The 15,727-nt window shown below is 42.9% G+C and overlaps 1 protein-coding gene across 3 annotated transcripts in view; it reads left to right on the forward strand.

The window, feature by feature from the left end:
• FAM193A (family with sequence similarity 193 member A) overlaps positions 1-15,727 on the forward strand; it is a 49,104-nt gene that overhangs the window by 6,754 nt on the left and 26,623 nt on the right. For 2 of the 3 annotated variants that reach the window (XM_066624847.1, XM_066624849.1), the window contains exons 2-3: positions 1,901-2,040; positions 4,630-4,704. In XM_066624847.1, the coding sequence (XP_066480944.1) occupies positions 1,975-2,040; positions 4,630-4,704 (141 nt within the window). In that variant the 5' untranslated portion in view covers positions 1,901-1,974. Of the gene's footprint in view, positions 1-1,900; positions 2,041-4,629; positions 4,705-15,727 lie in introns of those variants that run through there. The other variant, XM_066624848.1, reaches the window with a different exon arrangement.

Here is a 15,727-nt window from a genome sequence, read left to right on the forward strand (position 1 = left end):
TGGGGAAGAGATAGGAGGAGGTTAGGATATAAGACCTGTGAAACTGTTTTTTGTCCTGGCTTCTTCAGGTTTCTGTTTTTAAAAAGGCAAAAATCTAGGCAACTAACATAAAACTAGTTTATGGTTTTTGTGATGGTTGCCTGAAGAATGTGCTCAGGGTCCAGCATTTTGTTATAGTGGTTTCAAAACCTAAGCCTGTAACCCTGTAGACACTTACCTATGATTAAGAGTGGCGGGAGAGTTAGAACAGAGAGCATTAAGCTTCTAGTCTATCATCTTCTGTTATACTGTAATGAAGTATAGGTATGTATACATCACATTTGCATGTGTGTGTTGGCTGCTTCCACTTTTAGTTTTCTGGCCTGGGTACGTGTGTGTGCTCTTTGGGACATGGGCTGGTCTTGACACAATTTCAAGTGGCTTGTACACTGATACTATATAAATACAGGTCATGTACCTGTGGATCTCATCTCATCTGGAAGCAGGAGGGAATCTAAAGTTTTAACACATTTCTAGGTGCCTTCCTATTCAAAGGGTTTCTGCTGCATGGCAGTTGTGTAGCCTTCTCCGATCAAGCTCCCTCTGGAAGGTGGACAATTAGTCCCACTTTCTTCAGAGTGCTTGGCAAGCAGTCTTTAGCTGTCATGCACAGGGTAGAGCATCAAGTTACATTTGTACAACATGTTCTTAAAATGAAATTTGTAAGGCATTGTATCTTTGCTTGTTCTAGTCCATAACTTGCAAAATTATGCTTTGAGTTTCTTTAGTTACTATTGTTGCAAGATATTTAATTTGTCTAGGTTAGAGGTTCCCAAAATGATGGGTCCTCACTCATCATAGGGAACAAAAATTGGGCCATTCCTCCTTAAGCCCCAGTAGTGGGTGTCCTGAAGGTGCTGCAGTGATTGTGGTGCTGTGGGGACCCAGGGATTTTTCCCTTACCTGCAGGGTCCTGCTGGCCTTGGGCCCTCCATGGGCCTCCCTGATGCTAGAAATTGCTGCATTTGGAGATTGGAGTGCACTTTTAGTTTTTGTGCTGCCTGAAGGCTAGTGAGACCCTGCAGGTAAGGGAAAAACCCCTGGATCCCCGCAGCGCTGTGGTGCTGTCAGGACACCCCCTACCCCTGCAAATACTTGCCTGTGGTCCCAAAGTCCAAGTAGAACTCTGGGAACCACTGGTCTAGGTCACTGTTTAAGAAGAGTGCCGCTGGGTCAGTCCACTCCCTTGCATCTGTCATCTTTGTTCCCCGATGTACCACTTTTCATGGTCTACCTTAAGTATTACCAATACTGATGATGTCAATCCATAGCCCCACCCCTTCCGGTTCTGCTGCACAGAAACTTCTGGGGAAGGCAGGAAACTTTCATGCTCTTACTGATTGGCAGCTCACCAGCTGATTGTCAGCAGCACTGCCTACAATCAACTGGTGAGCAGGAGCCTGCCTGAGACAGAAGCTGATCCTAAAGCTAAAATTGGCTTGAGCAGTGGAGGTGGAGGTTTGTGAGGAAGCTCAGCTTCTCATACCAGTGGACAGCAGCTCGGGTACCACGAATAGTACACATACTACAAGTTGAGAAATGCTGATCTAGGTCCATGAGAAAAGGTATCTTCTGAAAAAGGCACAGACTTAGATTTTGACAACTAATTAAGATTTTTGCCTTGATTGCTTACTTGATAACTGCTGGGAATTTCTAGACTTCTTGGATATTGTAAGAATGCTAGCTGATGCTATTGAATGTTTTGCTATTTGTATACTGCCTTTCAAGTTGAAGCCTCTCAGAATAATTTACATAAATTAAAATGACAGTCTTGACATCTGTGGCACAAAGTGACCCCTGTTCTTCACACAGCAGCTCTGAGGCAACCCTGACTGTTCTCTATTACTGTCTATCTTTTTAGGCTAGGAGGAACGCATGATTCCTGTACTGAAGATAAATATACTACTTTAACAGTATTGCAAATTGGAACAGGAAATGGGACAAGTTGCTGAAGCATGGCTTGAGTGCCAGAAAAGAATAGATGATTATGTTGATGAACAGGTAAGTATATAGTATTTGATTTTTGTCTCAAAGTTAATGCAAAATGTACACTTTAGGGTACAAGTTGTCTTTCTTTGCATGTGTTGTTTAGATATATTACACCTTGCTGTAGGGGTCAGCAGGTGGCAGCCTAAGGACAGGAAAAAGGCCACAAGGACTGGTGCGGTTCCTACCAATTTATAGCTTATTGGTGGAGAGCTGCAATGCCTGGGAAGTGAAAGGGAAACTGTGTATGGCAGTGGTTTCCAAAGTGAGCCATGGCTTCCCAGGGAGCCACAGAAACCATTCAGAGGAGCCATGGAATCCTCTTGAAAACCCTGTTGCCCTGTACAAAGTGTAGAATTGTAGCCCTAATGGGGAGCTGTAGTCAGTAGCCCAGTAGGTCAAGGGAACTGCCAGTTGAAAGTTTAGGAACCACTGGTATATGGAGTAGGAACTGGGTATGCATCACTTACTGTTCCTACATTATTGGGGCTTGCAACCCAACACAAGGTTCTTTTGAATAAGAGTGTAAGAACACAACTAGCAGCAACATCCTGATTGCTATCCAGGATGTTAGCCAGTAGAACTGTTTTCACCCTTTTAATGAACACACTTTTCTGTTTTGTTGTGCAGCAGGTGTGTTGGGCTGCCATGCAAGATTTATTAAGTATATCATCTCGGAAACAGGAGTTTTCCATTTTTTTGTTTCTAGCAAATCAATGTAAGATTTAAATTTTGCGCCGTAATTAGTAAACATAACTGATATTAAGGATTCACTTGCAAGTAAAGTCTGTTTTTTGTTACTTGCTGGTAAGGGGTCTTCATTTATAAGTCTCCCTATCATTAAGTCCTTTGTATGTGGAGAAACTAGATGTCAATTCTCTGCACTTAATCCTTTACTGCTGTGGCCCTGTGTGCTTATCTTTCCCTCCAAGCTTTTAAAGGGACATTATCGATTATAGCATGGGTGCCCAAACCCCGGCCCTGGGGCCACTTGCAGCCCTCGAGGCCTCTCAATGCGGCCCTCAGGGAGCCCCCAGTCTCCAATGAGCCTCTGGCCCTCCAAATATTTGTTGGAGCCCACATTGGCCCGATGCAACTGCTCTTGGCATGAGGGCGACTGACCTCTCATGTGAGCTGTGGGATGAGGGCTCCCTCCGCTGCTTGTTGTTTCACGTCTGTGATTCAGTAGTGGTAGCAAAGGAAATGCCAGCCTTGCTTTGTGCAAGGCCTTTTATAGGCCTTGAGCTATTGCAAGACCTTCATTCATTCATATAAGTTCATCTTTAATATATTCATTTTAAATTATGTAAATTTATTCAAATTTTAAAGGTAAATTCTTTTTTCCCCCGGCCCCCAACACAATGTCAGAGAGACGATGTGGCCCTCCTGCCAAAAACTTTGGACACCCCTGGATTATAGTATTGTCAGTTTTGGTATTATTGTTATTAATTGGAATAACAGGGAGGATTACCCCTGCCAGTTCTCATTGACCTCTGTCCTTTGGCATCCAGTGCCACCACAGTAACCTTTCTAATGACTGCAGAAGGAATGCTGGACTTCCAGTATTCCTTCCACCAACTATTGGAGGAGGTGGTGGCTGTGGCAGCAGCAACAGTTCTGCCTTTGAAAGGAGCATCAACCCATCCCAACTTCTTCTCATGCACTACAGTGCTAGAAGAAGATGGAGCAGGTCTGGACTCCATGGCAGTTGCAGGCTAGGGAGGTGGCAGGTGGGTGGCAGGTACCCCTGCCAATTTGCTACCGCTTCCAATTCCCTGCCTGATTGCACATTAATTTTATAAGGTTTTCTATACTAGCGTGTATGTTATAGCCATTGTACAATCTAGTTGTAATATGTGTAGTATTTGTGTTGTACAAGTATCAGAATGGGCTTCTAGATGGGAAAAATTAGAAACCAGCTCTGCTAGGGTCATTCAGTGGGTCCTCTGTAGCTTTTTTCTTCCAAACAACATCACGGCTCAGGTCCAGCGTATTTGAGGGACCACCTCCTTCCATACAATCCGACCCATCCTCTCAGGGTCATCAGAGGGTGCCCTTCTGACTGTGCCTCCACCAGTGGAGGTGAGGGGATGGCAGCAAGAAAGGGGGCCTTCTTGGGGGTGGCTGCCCATCTGTGGAACTCCTTCCCCCTGGAACTGAGAACAGCTCCCTCTTTAAAGTCATTTCCTTGGGGGCTTAACACCTTTTTATTTAAAGAAGCGTTTTAATGCTAACGCAAGGGGGCATGACTTTTTATTATTCTACTTATTTTTATTTATTTATTTATTTAAATTTTGTGTTCCAAGTTTTATTGTGTTTTATTGTTTTTAAATTTATTTTTATACATATTTATATATTTTATGTTTTATATGATTTCTTTTGTAAGCCACCTTGAATGCCCTTTACTGGGACAGAAAGGCGGGATATAAATTCTATAAATAAATAAATATTTGTGTGATGGTTTTAATAACTCATAATTGCACTAAACTGCTAAATTGCATGAGAACCTGAGTAATTTTCTCACAGATTAATATGTGCATTCTGAAATGGGTGGGCAGGAATTGGCACCATTTAACCAGTGAATTTGGTTTAATTTTGTTTTAGGTAGCAATGAGAACAAAAGAGCACTTCCTGAAAGAAGACTGGGAAGTTTTTAAACAGAGGCGTTTTATAGAACAGGTAAAACTTGAATCGCTTATCTCAAGAAGTAGAGAGCCTTCTTTTGCAAGAATATAATGGGTTTTCTTCAAGAGTCCGTATGCAGTGGCACGTAGTCCACAGTCAGTCAGTGCTGGCAGTGCACATAGAACAGACAGTTACCCCTTAACTTTTTGTTTTGTGCTGTACCTAAATTGGCCTGCATTTTACTTTTGACTGACTTGTGCAAATTCAAATGAATGTGTTCTTCTCCCCCCCCCCCGGAAAAAGTTAAATAAAAACAGTAGTTTACATAGTTCAGATGACCCCACCTGCCATTCTACCTACTCTATTTATGCCCTGGAGCAGGGGTCTCCAAATTTTTCAGTACAGGGTCGCATCATATATTTTACACATTTTCGTGGGTTGAAACAAATCAGTTTTGTAAATGAATGAATAAATTTTACTTGGATATTTTTTGTAATCGGCATGATATTATTGAGAGCAAAAGAGAAATGTGATAATTTACAAAGAAACAATGCCATTCTGAAACTGAGAAATGATATATAATGAGTGAAAATGTCAAACAATAGCAAATGTTCTGACAAAAAACTAATTGCTGTGGGCCATATAAAATCTTGTGGTGGGCTGGATGTGACCCCTGGGCCATAGTTTGGAGACCCCTGCCCCAGAGCAAGCCTAAAATTGGAGAATGAAGCTGGTGTTCCCTCAGTCACCACATGTCTCTTATACTGTGCTTTTAATTCTTAGAGATGGTATCTATTTGGCTTTAGGGAAGCTTCAACAGTACAGTTTTGACTTTACACTCTGACCTTAAATGTAACCATTGTGTAAGATGCAAGTCGATGGTACTGTGTTATACAGCTGTGTAGCTCATCTGAAATTCATATAAAAACAATACATAAATACAATTCAGCACCAAAATATTAGCCTTGGTCCTTGAATTTCAGCGTTGTTACCTGATTTTTTTCTTAGCAATTGAACACCACAGAATGGTGTTAAATAAAATTCTTAGTGATAATCCTCGTGTTCCTTAGTATTGTCTCCAAAGTATAATTTTAGTTCCAAATTTAATTCCATATAGAATACTGTTCATTTTTAAAGCTAACTTGCAAATATAACTTTAGCAGCAAAACAAGCTACCACTAAAATGCTTTCTCTCAGGGCCAATGCTTTCTATCCAACTTTCCAGCACTGATGCAGCCCTAAATGTTCCCTTACCGTGAAGAAGCCTCTGTGACTGCTCCACCACCACAAGGTGCAGCATATACCCCATTGGCACAGCTGTGTTGGTGCTGGAAATTTGGATAGGATTGGACCCTCAATCATGGAGTCATTAAATTCCAAGCTACTTGTTTAGCAACTGTAGCTCTTCATAGAATTGAGTTGGAGTGGGTTTTCATGGCTGTCTAGTCCAATTGCCTGCTTAAGGCGGAAAATTCTCTCTAGAACAATCTCTCTAGGCACCAGAGGTGCCTATTGAGCCTCTCCGAGTCCTCCAGCTAGGCAGAACCCATTGGTTCTATTGGTAAGCTGTTCCTTCGGTTAAGGAGTTTCTCCTGGTATTAAACTGGAATTTCTCCTCCTACATTCAAGCCAAGCTTACTTTTCATGTAATCTTTTTTTCTTCAGTCTTCTCCTTGCACTAAGTACTGTGCGTGCTTTTTTTGGGAGTTGACACCATTGAACTCAGAAGTTGCCTTTAAAGTAATTTTAAAAAAGGTTGGGCTGCAAGCCATATGTGGAGCCACTTATCCAGTGACCCCTCAGAACCGTTTTACTACAATCGTAGCCTATAGACCTGTCAAACAGGCTTTAAAAGAATTATACAAAACTTGTATTTGTTTTACTTGCAAACCATGCTTGCAACTTGAGCATGGGGCCTAGGCAAGATGGTAGCATGCTGAAGTAGACCAGTTGTAACCTGATCAGTGAATAAGTGGACCACAAGCAGGAGATACAAGTTTGTGTCCCAGAATATGCTGCAAACTTTGAATTGGGATATGGAGCGGCAGAGGCAGAAGCAGAGTGCATTGGACATCAGTGGGACTAGAACAAAATCTCCACTCCAGAAAATAACCCTCTGACTATGCACTCAGACAGCACATTCTTGGGATGATGTACAGTAGTTTTCTTTGACACAGTCTGTCCCATGTAGGGTAGATGGTCTTTGCCTGCTGTTGTATGTTCTATTAATGAACGTGTCAAAGGTGTGATTTCATGGTTCCTGAAGTTAGTAGGGGCTCAATGAGAGCAAATAAATTGAAGCTCAATATGAGAATGAGTTGATAGACCTATTAATCTTGGAGTTTTGTCTGTTCTAGAAAGATCACACTTTTAGTAGAGCTACGGTTTGGGGACACTTTTAGACTTTGCTGCTGAATTATTGCCACTGTACAACAAGGGGTGGGAAAAAAGATGAGTAGTTCAGTTTGGGAATATGTATTGAGTCCCCATTGTTCTTTTACAAGAGCATTCTAAACAGAACTAATTAATAAACATTAACATGTCTCATTAAACTTACTACAACAAAAGTGACAATTGCAAAAAGGGACATGTAATGGATATAGAGAACTGGTGTGATGTAGTTAGAGAATATTTGAGTAGAGGGGGTGATGGGTTTATATCCCAACTCTACCATGAAATTGGCAGATAACTTTGCCAGGCCATAGCCTAACCAACCTCAGAATTGTTAGGGTAAAGGGGTATATGCCCCTACCATGTATGCTGTCCTGGGATGAGTAGGTCTGAGAGTGAAAGAGTTCAACCTGAAGTTACTGTCATTTAGATAGCACTGGAATTTGATGGGATTAACCAAAAAGAAGAGGAACTAGTGGGGAACTAAGAGCAGATCTATGCAGATACATTTGGGAGTAAGTCCTGTGATCAACATGGTAAAATCACTGGCTAGGCCTGGCTCCAATTTGTAGGTCAGGAACCATTCTGAAGCTGCTGTGGGAAACTGCTGGTTTGAACAGTGTGCAGCACCTTAGCAGCAGTGGCTGATGTCTGATAAGATTACCCTCTTGCTGGGATGAAGACTTCAATCAACAAGGTATGGCTGTGATTCTCCAATTGGGAATTAATGAGCATGATTGCTTGCCATTGCATTAGCCAGTGAGGTCATTTTCCAGAATCTTCAACTGGCCTAAGCTCTTGGTTGATCAAAGTTATCTTCAAGGTATAAAAGCCTGTTGTTAGGGTGGGAAGGGGCTGTCACCATTGTTGCGCTCTTACCATTCCAGCATGGTCCATATTGCTGCTGGTACAACAAGTGGAAGAGCTACCCTTCACCTATACTCAGGAGTTAGAAGGATCTAGTGAGCCTTGGGAATAAGCAAGTTTAAAAGCTTAGCTTTATTGTTTTAGCATTGTAGTCTCTTAAGTAACAGGCCAATCCTAACCAATTTTCCAGTGCTGATGCAACAGCAGTGCATCCCCAAGGTAAGGGAACAAATGTTCCCTTACCTTGAGAAGGACTCCATGACTACCCCCTACCACAGAATGCAGTGTACACCCCATTGGCCCAGCTGTATCAGTGCTGAAAAGTAGGTTAGTCTGGAAATTTTCCTTCATCTGTAATCATATTTCTGTTCTTTAAATAAATCTTATATTTACAGGCTTGTGTTTGTGTGTGAGAAAGGTAACTGATCCATCTAAGTCCAGCTGGGCCACTCAGTCATGCTGCAAGGCTCTGGTTAGCTTCAGTGGTATAAGTCCTTGGAATTTAGGGAACTCTGAATTTACAAGAGCTTGGGAGTGAGCATGTAGGCCTCCAACTTCCCCTTAACTGGCGGACTGACTGTGAAAAGGGTTGGTGGCACCTACAGCAGGACATGTTTGCCCTGAAAACATGCACCTATGTCTGACTGGAAGCTGTTGGGAGTATGCAGAAGCACTGAGTTGGGGGTATGCAGGAGCATGTAAACAATGACATGCCCTATTGAATACATGATAGTCTATTTATGTTTACTCGAAACTAATCTTTTGTCTATAATTTTTAATCTTTTCAATTTTTGTATACTATACAGCTCCAAGATTTTAGGATGAAATAAACTAAATTTTAACTACTTGTATGCCTTCATCTATAGCCAACCATCTTCAATTATAGGTTCCACCCAGAAGCTGCTTTAGCTAGCTGTAGCAACTCTCAATCCAAATGGCTCAGATAATGTGGGTGGTGCTTTGGAATCATGCAAAAGAGGCATATAAGTAGTATTTGCAACCTTTCCTTTTTACTGCATGGGGGAAAGCTTGACTTTCAACAAAGTACCAGCTGATGAGGCAATTTGACGGACAATTTGCTTTATTATTCCAAAAAGTTAAACCTCTTTGTTACTGCAGCTTACTAGACAATCTATCTTGTGATTCATGGTGATCCATGTTGCTTTGTGAAGTCTACCATTTGGTTGCTAGCTTCAAAAAATAAAAGAGATTTATGGACAAAATACGATTTGAAAACAAATGAATGTGCAGTGTATGCCATCCTGAACTACTTCTGGTGCTGGAGCATGCAGTACTACTTAGATCAGTGTTTCTCAAACTGTGGGTCAGGACCCACTAGGTGGGTCGTGAACCAATTACAGGTGGGTCCCCATTCATTTCAATATTTTGTTTTTAATATATTAGATTTGATGCTACCGTGGCATTTGACCGAATTTGGGGAAATGTTACAGACCTGTACTTTGAACAAGCTACTATGTATATTCTTTTAACAATGATAGTAAATGGGACAACTCCTGGGTAAGTGCAAGAAGGATTGCAACCTAGGATTGTTAAAAATTTTCCTGCCTGATGTCACTTCCAGTCATGGCATCACTTCCAGTGGGTCCTGACAGATTCTCATTCTAAAAAGTGGCTCCTGGAGCTAAATGCATGAGAACCACTGACTTAGATTGTTCAGAGCATGTTTGGGAGTCCAGTTCCCCATGCATGTGTGTTCCTGATCCACAAACATTATGACTACTTTGACTATCCACCCACAAGTTTCCTTTTGCAGGAAGGGATACACTAAGATGCCAGGTATCCAACAGCCAACTTGAGTACTGTAGTCTTTGAACTACCACAATAATTTGCCAGGAAGAGCAACTGTTGGTTCCTTAAACTTATTATCTACTATCTCTTGGATAGTGGAAATGGAAAAGGTGCAAAAGAGAGCAACTAAGAGCTCAATCCAAACCTGCACTGGATTGAGTGCCAGGAGGCTTGCACTGTGTCCAATACAGGTTCGTTGGGTGCAGCGGCTCAGCCACGGGCAAGGGTAAGCTGTTCCCCTTACTCCTGGGTAAGGGCTGTGTGCCCCAGTGGAAGCTGCTGCAAACCAGTCCGTTCTCTCCAGGGATGGGGGTTGGGATCCGGCATAACTGCCGGGTGCCAGCCCTGGCCTCGGGGCCGCCTATCACCCGCTCTCCCCCTGCCCAGAAACGCCCCCTCCCTGCCCCCCCACGCCTACCTTTGCCACTTGTGTTGGCGCGGCTCCCACTCACGGAGGCACAAACGTGCTTTACTGCACATTTGCGACTCTCCTATGCTGGCCAAGGGAATTGGGCTAGCATAAGTTGCCTTTTGGATTGTGCCCGAAGATGATTACTGAACTGGTGCACCTTCCTTATGAGGAAAAGCTACGGCAGGGGTGCTCACACTTTTTTGGCTCCAGAGCTACTTTGAAACCCAGCAAGGCCCGGAGATCTACCAGAGTTTTTTTTACAATGTTCGTGCCATCATAACATATAACATTTATGTGTACAATGTATGTTGGTGTACCTTGAGCCGCACTGAGTATAACAGGACTTACTCCTGAGTAGACGTGCCTAGGATTAGGCTGTGAGGCTGCAATCCTAGCCACACTTACCTGGGAGTAAGCCCCATTGAGTACAATGGGCCTTACTCCCGGCGTTTCCTCCCAAAGGCACCTGAAGGGGGTGGTCGGCACTCCGCGATCTACTCATTTTGCCTCATGATCTACCGGTAAATCGCGATCCACCTATTGAGCACCCCTGGGCTACGGCGTTTGGGCCTCTTCAGCCTAGAAAAGAGGTGTCTGAGGGGGGACATGATTGAGACATACAAAATTATGCATGGGAAGGATAGAGTGGATAGAGAGATGCTTTTTACACTCACATAATACCAGAACCAGGGGACATCCACTAAAATTGAGTGTTGAGAGAGTTAGGACAGACAAAAGAAAATATTTCTTTACTCAGCGTGTGGTTGGTCTCTGGAACTCATTGCCGCAGGATGTGGTGATGGCATCTGGCCTAGATGCCTTTAAAAGGGATCTGACAAATTTCTGGAAGAAAAATCCATTGCGGGTTACAAGCCATGATGTGTATGCGCAACCTCCTGATTTTAGAAATGGGTTATGTCAGAATGCCAGATGCCAGGGAGGGCACCAGGATGAGGCCTTTTGTTGTCCTGTGTGCTCCCTGGGGCATTTGGTGGGCCACTGTGAGATACAGGAAGCTGGACTAGATGGGCCTATTGCCTGATCCAGTGGGACTGTTCTTATGGATGGTGGTAATTCAACTCGCTGGAAGAATATGCTGTACTTATGGGGCTGATAGCAGTTTGTCACAACAGACAATGAGACTTCATGCTCCATACACTTACAAACTTTCTCCTAGTTCTTCACTCTTAAGTATGCTTGTCTCAAGTACGGCAACATGGTTGGTGCTATGGACTCGTCTGCTTGGTAAGGAATTCCATATATGTGCCATAGAGGAGGAGAGAAAATATGCTTGAATATAACAAGTCCAACACAGTTCTTACAAACCGGATCCTTTGTTTGGGTTCTGCTTGAGATTCTCTTATTTGATATACTACTCAAAGTTGAAAACGGGAAAAGAAGCTGCATTTTTGCAACGAATAGACATTTGCCTAAATAAGGGAGCATTAGTGTACTTCTGTGTTTGAGGAATTCTTACTGTAGTCTTAACATTTGTGAGATCCTGAAGGGAAGTACTTGGTACTCATATGAAACCTGTGGGGAAACAAATATTAATATAGATCAAAGACAATATGAAAACCAGCATTTTATGGTATGGCAACGAAACGTATACCCCCATAAAGAGGAGGCAGAATGTCCAGCATACAGTTCGTGCAAATTTCTTCTGTCTCTGTATTTGTTCATTTTTGAATTACTCAGTATACAGACACCTATCCCTAGATACTCACCTATAAGGCAATCTCATAGATAAGCAGGGTTTATAGAGGGCAACATTTCATCCAAAAATCATGGAATGCTCCATGACCTCAGATAGGTTGTGGGTAAAACTTAGAGAATGGTGCTTGTGAGGAGAGTCTGCAGCTTGCCCTGGAGTCTGAGTGAAAGGGGGAAAGAATCTGAGCCATGCCACTGTTTTTGAAGACATTAACAAGGTGCTTATGTAGTACTGTGAGCCATCCCCCCCTTAAATCAACAGAATTAAACATTGCATTGAATTGCCAAAAAAAAAAATCCAGGTTTGAAAAGCAGAAAAGCATTTGTACTTTTAAATACCTCCAAAACAAATGCAGCACCTATATAAAGCAACATAAACAGCTTACCTCAGCGCAAGACCCTGCTTTTTATACTGTTCACTGTCATTTTAAGAGGCACTTCTGGATTTGGAGTTAATGAGTAGGTTCAGAAGACGTACAGTGGAGCTTTGACAAATGTAAATAAAACTGCGTGTTTGTAAGCTGTCTGTAATCACTCAAAATGTTCCTCAGACACTTCATAGAATCTGCAAGCACTTTTAAAGTGCCTCCAGGCTTCTCCTGGCTCCCATGACACACAAACAGTCCTGACCCGAGAGACCCTCGGATAAGACGAGGAAACAATCTACTCTGATTTATTGGTAGAAATTTCTTGCCTTATAGGCAAGTATCTACAGTATGTCCTGTTACAGTACAGGTTGAGCCTACTTGTCCATAGATTTTGTATCTGCAGATCTGACTCGGATTTGGCCCAACCTGAAGCCTGCAAAGCCAACCAAGGCCTTCACGCATCTCAGAAAGCCTACATCTAGTTTTGTGTCAAAATTGGAAGTGACATTTTAAGGCCTTATGAGACCTTGGGAGGGCTTCTTCAGCACTCCAGAGGCCTTATAAGGCCTTTAATCATCACTTCTGGTTTTGAGGCAAAACTAGTTGTGACTTTTTAAGGCCTATGAAAGCTTCCATGGGACTCAGAAGAGTCTCCAGAAGTGACCAGGGCACAGCTCTGGTCACCTGCAGAGGCTTTAAGGGATGCCTAACTGCAAAATTTTTATCTGCAGTTTTTTGGTATCCACTGGGGGTCCAGGAATGGATCCCCGCGGATACCAAAGCACCACCTGTATTGTGAAATGTCTTGAAGAAAACTCATGAAGATGTTCTGTTGGTAGTATGCGCTTAATGGCACTTTATTTTTTGGAGCATTACTTTTGTCTCTTCAAACATAATGCCTCTTGGACAAGTAGATGAGAAAACATACGGAGATGGGCTGTGTGCCAACGTATGATGGACAGCATCTAGTGATCTGTTGTCATTTCTTCCCAAGTGTCTGCAAAGACTTGAAATTGGGTTCTAATCCAAGGAGTAATTAAATGCATATTAGTGTTTATAGCAATTTCAGAAGCTTCCAATTAAAACATGAACAAGCTTCTTTTGGTGCTCTGGCAGATATCTCCCAATGGTATATAGCAGCAGTTCCCAAACTTTGATGCACTGGGACCTACTCTTTAAAACAGCCATTTTCAACCACTGTGCCGTGGCACACTGGTGTGCCACAAATGGTCCCCAGGTGTGCCACGGGAATTTGGGAGAGGGCCATTTATCAATAGGACCATTGGGGGATGTGAGCCCCCATTGACAGCACAGTGTGCCTTGTCAATTGTCAAAAAGCTTATGGTGTACCTTGACCATTTTAGTGCCTTGCCAGTGTTCCGCAAGATGAAAAAGGTTGAAAATAACTGCTGTAGAACAACACTCTATTGGGATCCACCCAGCTTTATGAGACAAAAAAAAAAAAGTTTCACCTTACCAGCTGTTCAAGGCTCTGTTTTTATCTTTTTTACTATGGTGGGGGGGCACCTTCTGGAGCATTTGTTGAGCTCCACATTCATCAAATCAGGACCATTCAAGTGGCCTTGCATTCCCATTCGCCTGGCCTTCAATCGGAGCCATGGCATGGTTGCCTACTCATGAGTAAACAAGCACCTATGGCTTTCACTTTCCATAGGACTCAGTACATTTTCCTTGTATGCTGTCATCTTGTTAGTGTCAGTTTCAAGATCAACCAACAATCAGGTTGTGACCTGGTGGTGCATTGCGGCCTGCAGTGTGGGAAACACTGGATCTAGCCGTGCAAGCAGGGTCATTTGGAAATTCTGATAAAAGAATAGAATAGTGGAGTCATGTGGTTCAGTTTCCTGCTCTCTTTGTCTGTTGGAGCAGCAGACTTTCTATGGCAGCTCTTCCCTGAGGCATTCTAGGCAATTGTTGAGTTTGGAAATGGATGTTCCAAAAAGAAAAATGCAGTCTCTCTACTATGCTTAACACACACCACTTAATTTTCTAGGTAGAATAAGTGGCATTAATGGAGCACTGTATACTGAAAGTATTGCAGTAGAAGTAAGCAACATTGGTAGAGGAAGTCTAGTCATATGGTGTTTTCACAATTTTCTTCAGAACAAAAAAAGCCTGAAGCACCACTGGATTTTGAAGACCTGCATGGGATTTGCAATGCAGACTGCAAATGATCCGGCAGTGATATCCAGGTGACTCTTTTTAGATGGAGTGGTGATACATAATGAGAGATGATACTGATCCTGTTGCAGAGAGATGACCAGTATTGGTCATCAGGTCATCTGCACCAACTAGGACTGTGTTTCCAAGTCACTTGCATAACTGTTGCTTCGGTTTCCCCTCATCTTTTTTAGTTTAGCTCATGAGAATGAACCCACTGATATCATTTCAAGGCTTAGACTTCCTTGAAGCCAGTAATCTGGAAAATAACCTGTTGGCCTTCAACTGGGAAGGCTTGCATATAGGAATTGGGGTCAGTACTGTCACAGATGAAACAAACTCTAAGGACAGAGGGACTAATGGGTGACAGATGGACAGGGGCTGCACCTGCAGAAGTTTTTCTTGTGGCAGTCAGATTGGGGGCAACTGATTTAATCTGAACTGTTTAAAGACCTTTACTTAAGAGATTTAGGGTGCAGTCCTAACCCACTTTCCAGCATAGATATAAGGGCAGTTCAGCTCTGAGGTAAGGGAATCAACATCCCCTTACTTTGAGGATGCTTCTGTGCTTCTCACCCAACTGTAGGATGCAGCACAAGTCCCACTGGCACTGCTGTGCCAGTGCTGGAAAATTGGTTAGGATTTGGGCCTTAAGGGCAAAAGCAGATTGCAACATACCATAGGTATAGTACCAAGTAATCAAGCTCCAATTATCACTTCGCCTTATGTCTGGGTGATCACAGGGCAGTCTTTCAACTCTGAAAAGTTTTATTTCTCCAAAGCTCAGGCAGGCAACTTTCCTGGGAAATTCCAGCCAAAGTTAACCTTTTATTCTCCTTCCTTCTGCTGCAGCCTGGTTCTGCTCTGCAAATGCTTGCAAAGCAGGTCTTTTTTTTCAACACCAGGATGGGATCCTCCTTTCCATTTGAAGCAAAGTCCCAGCTACAATTCAATGCACCATTACTTAAAAACAGGGGTGTCCAAAGTTTTTGGTAGGAGGGCCACATCAGCTCTTTGACACTGTGTTAGGGGCCCGGGGGAAAAAAGAATTTACATTTAAATTTTGAATAAATTTACATAAGTTTACATAAATGAATATATTAAAGATGAACTTATATGAATGAATGAAGGTCTTGTGATAGCTCAAGGCCTCTAAAAGGCCTTTTGCAAAGTAAGGCTGGCCTTTCCTTTTCTGCCTCTGCTGCATCACAGACATGAGACAGCAAGCAGTGGAGGGAGCCCTCATCCCATAGCTCACACGAGAGGTCAAACAGTCGCTCTCGCTGAGATCAGTTGCGTCGGGCCAGAGTGGGCTCCAACAAACCTCCAGAGGCTC

This window comes from Tiliqua scincoides, chromosome 4 (genome assembly GCF_035046505.1).
Source record: "Tiliqua scincoides isolate rTilSci1 chromosome 4, rTilSci1.hap2, whole genome shotgun sequence".
Classification (NCBI taxonomy): domain Eukaryota; kingdom Metazoa; phylum Chordata; class Lepidosauria; order Squamata; family Scincidae; genus Tiliqua; species Tiliqua scincoides.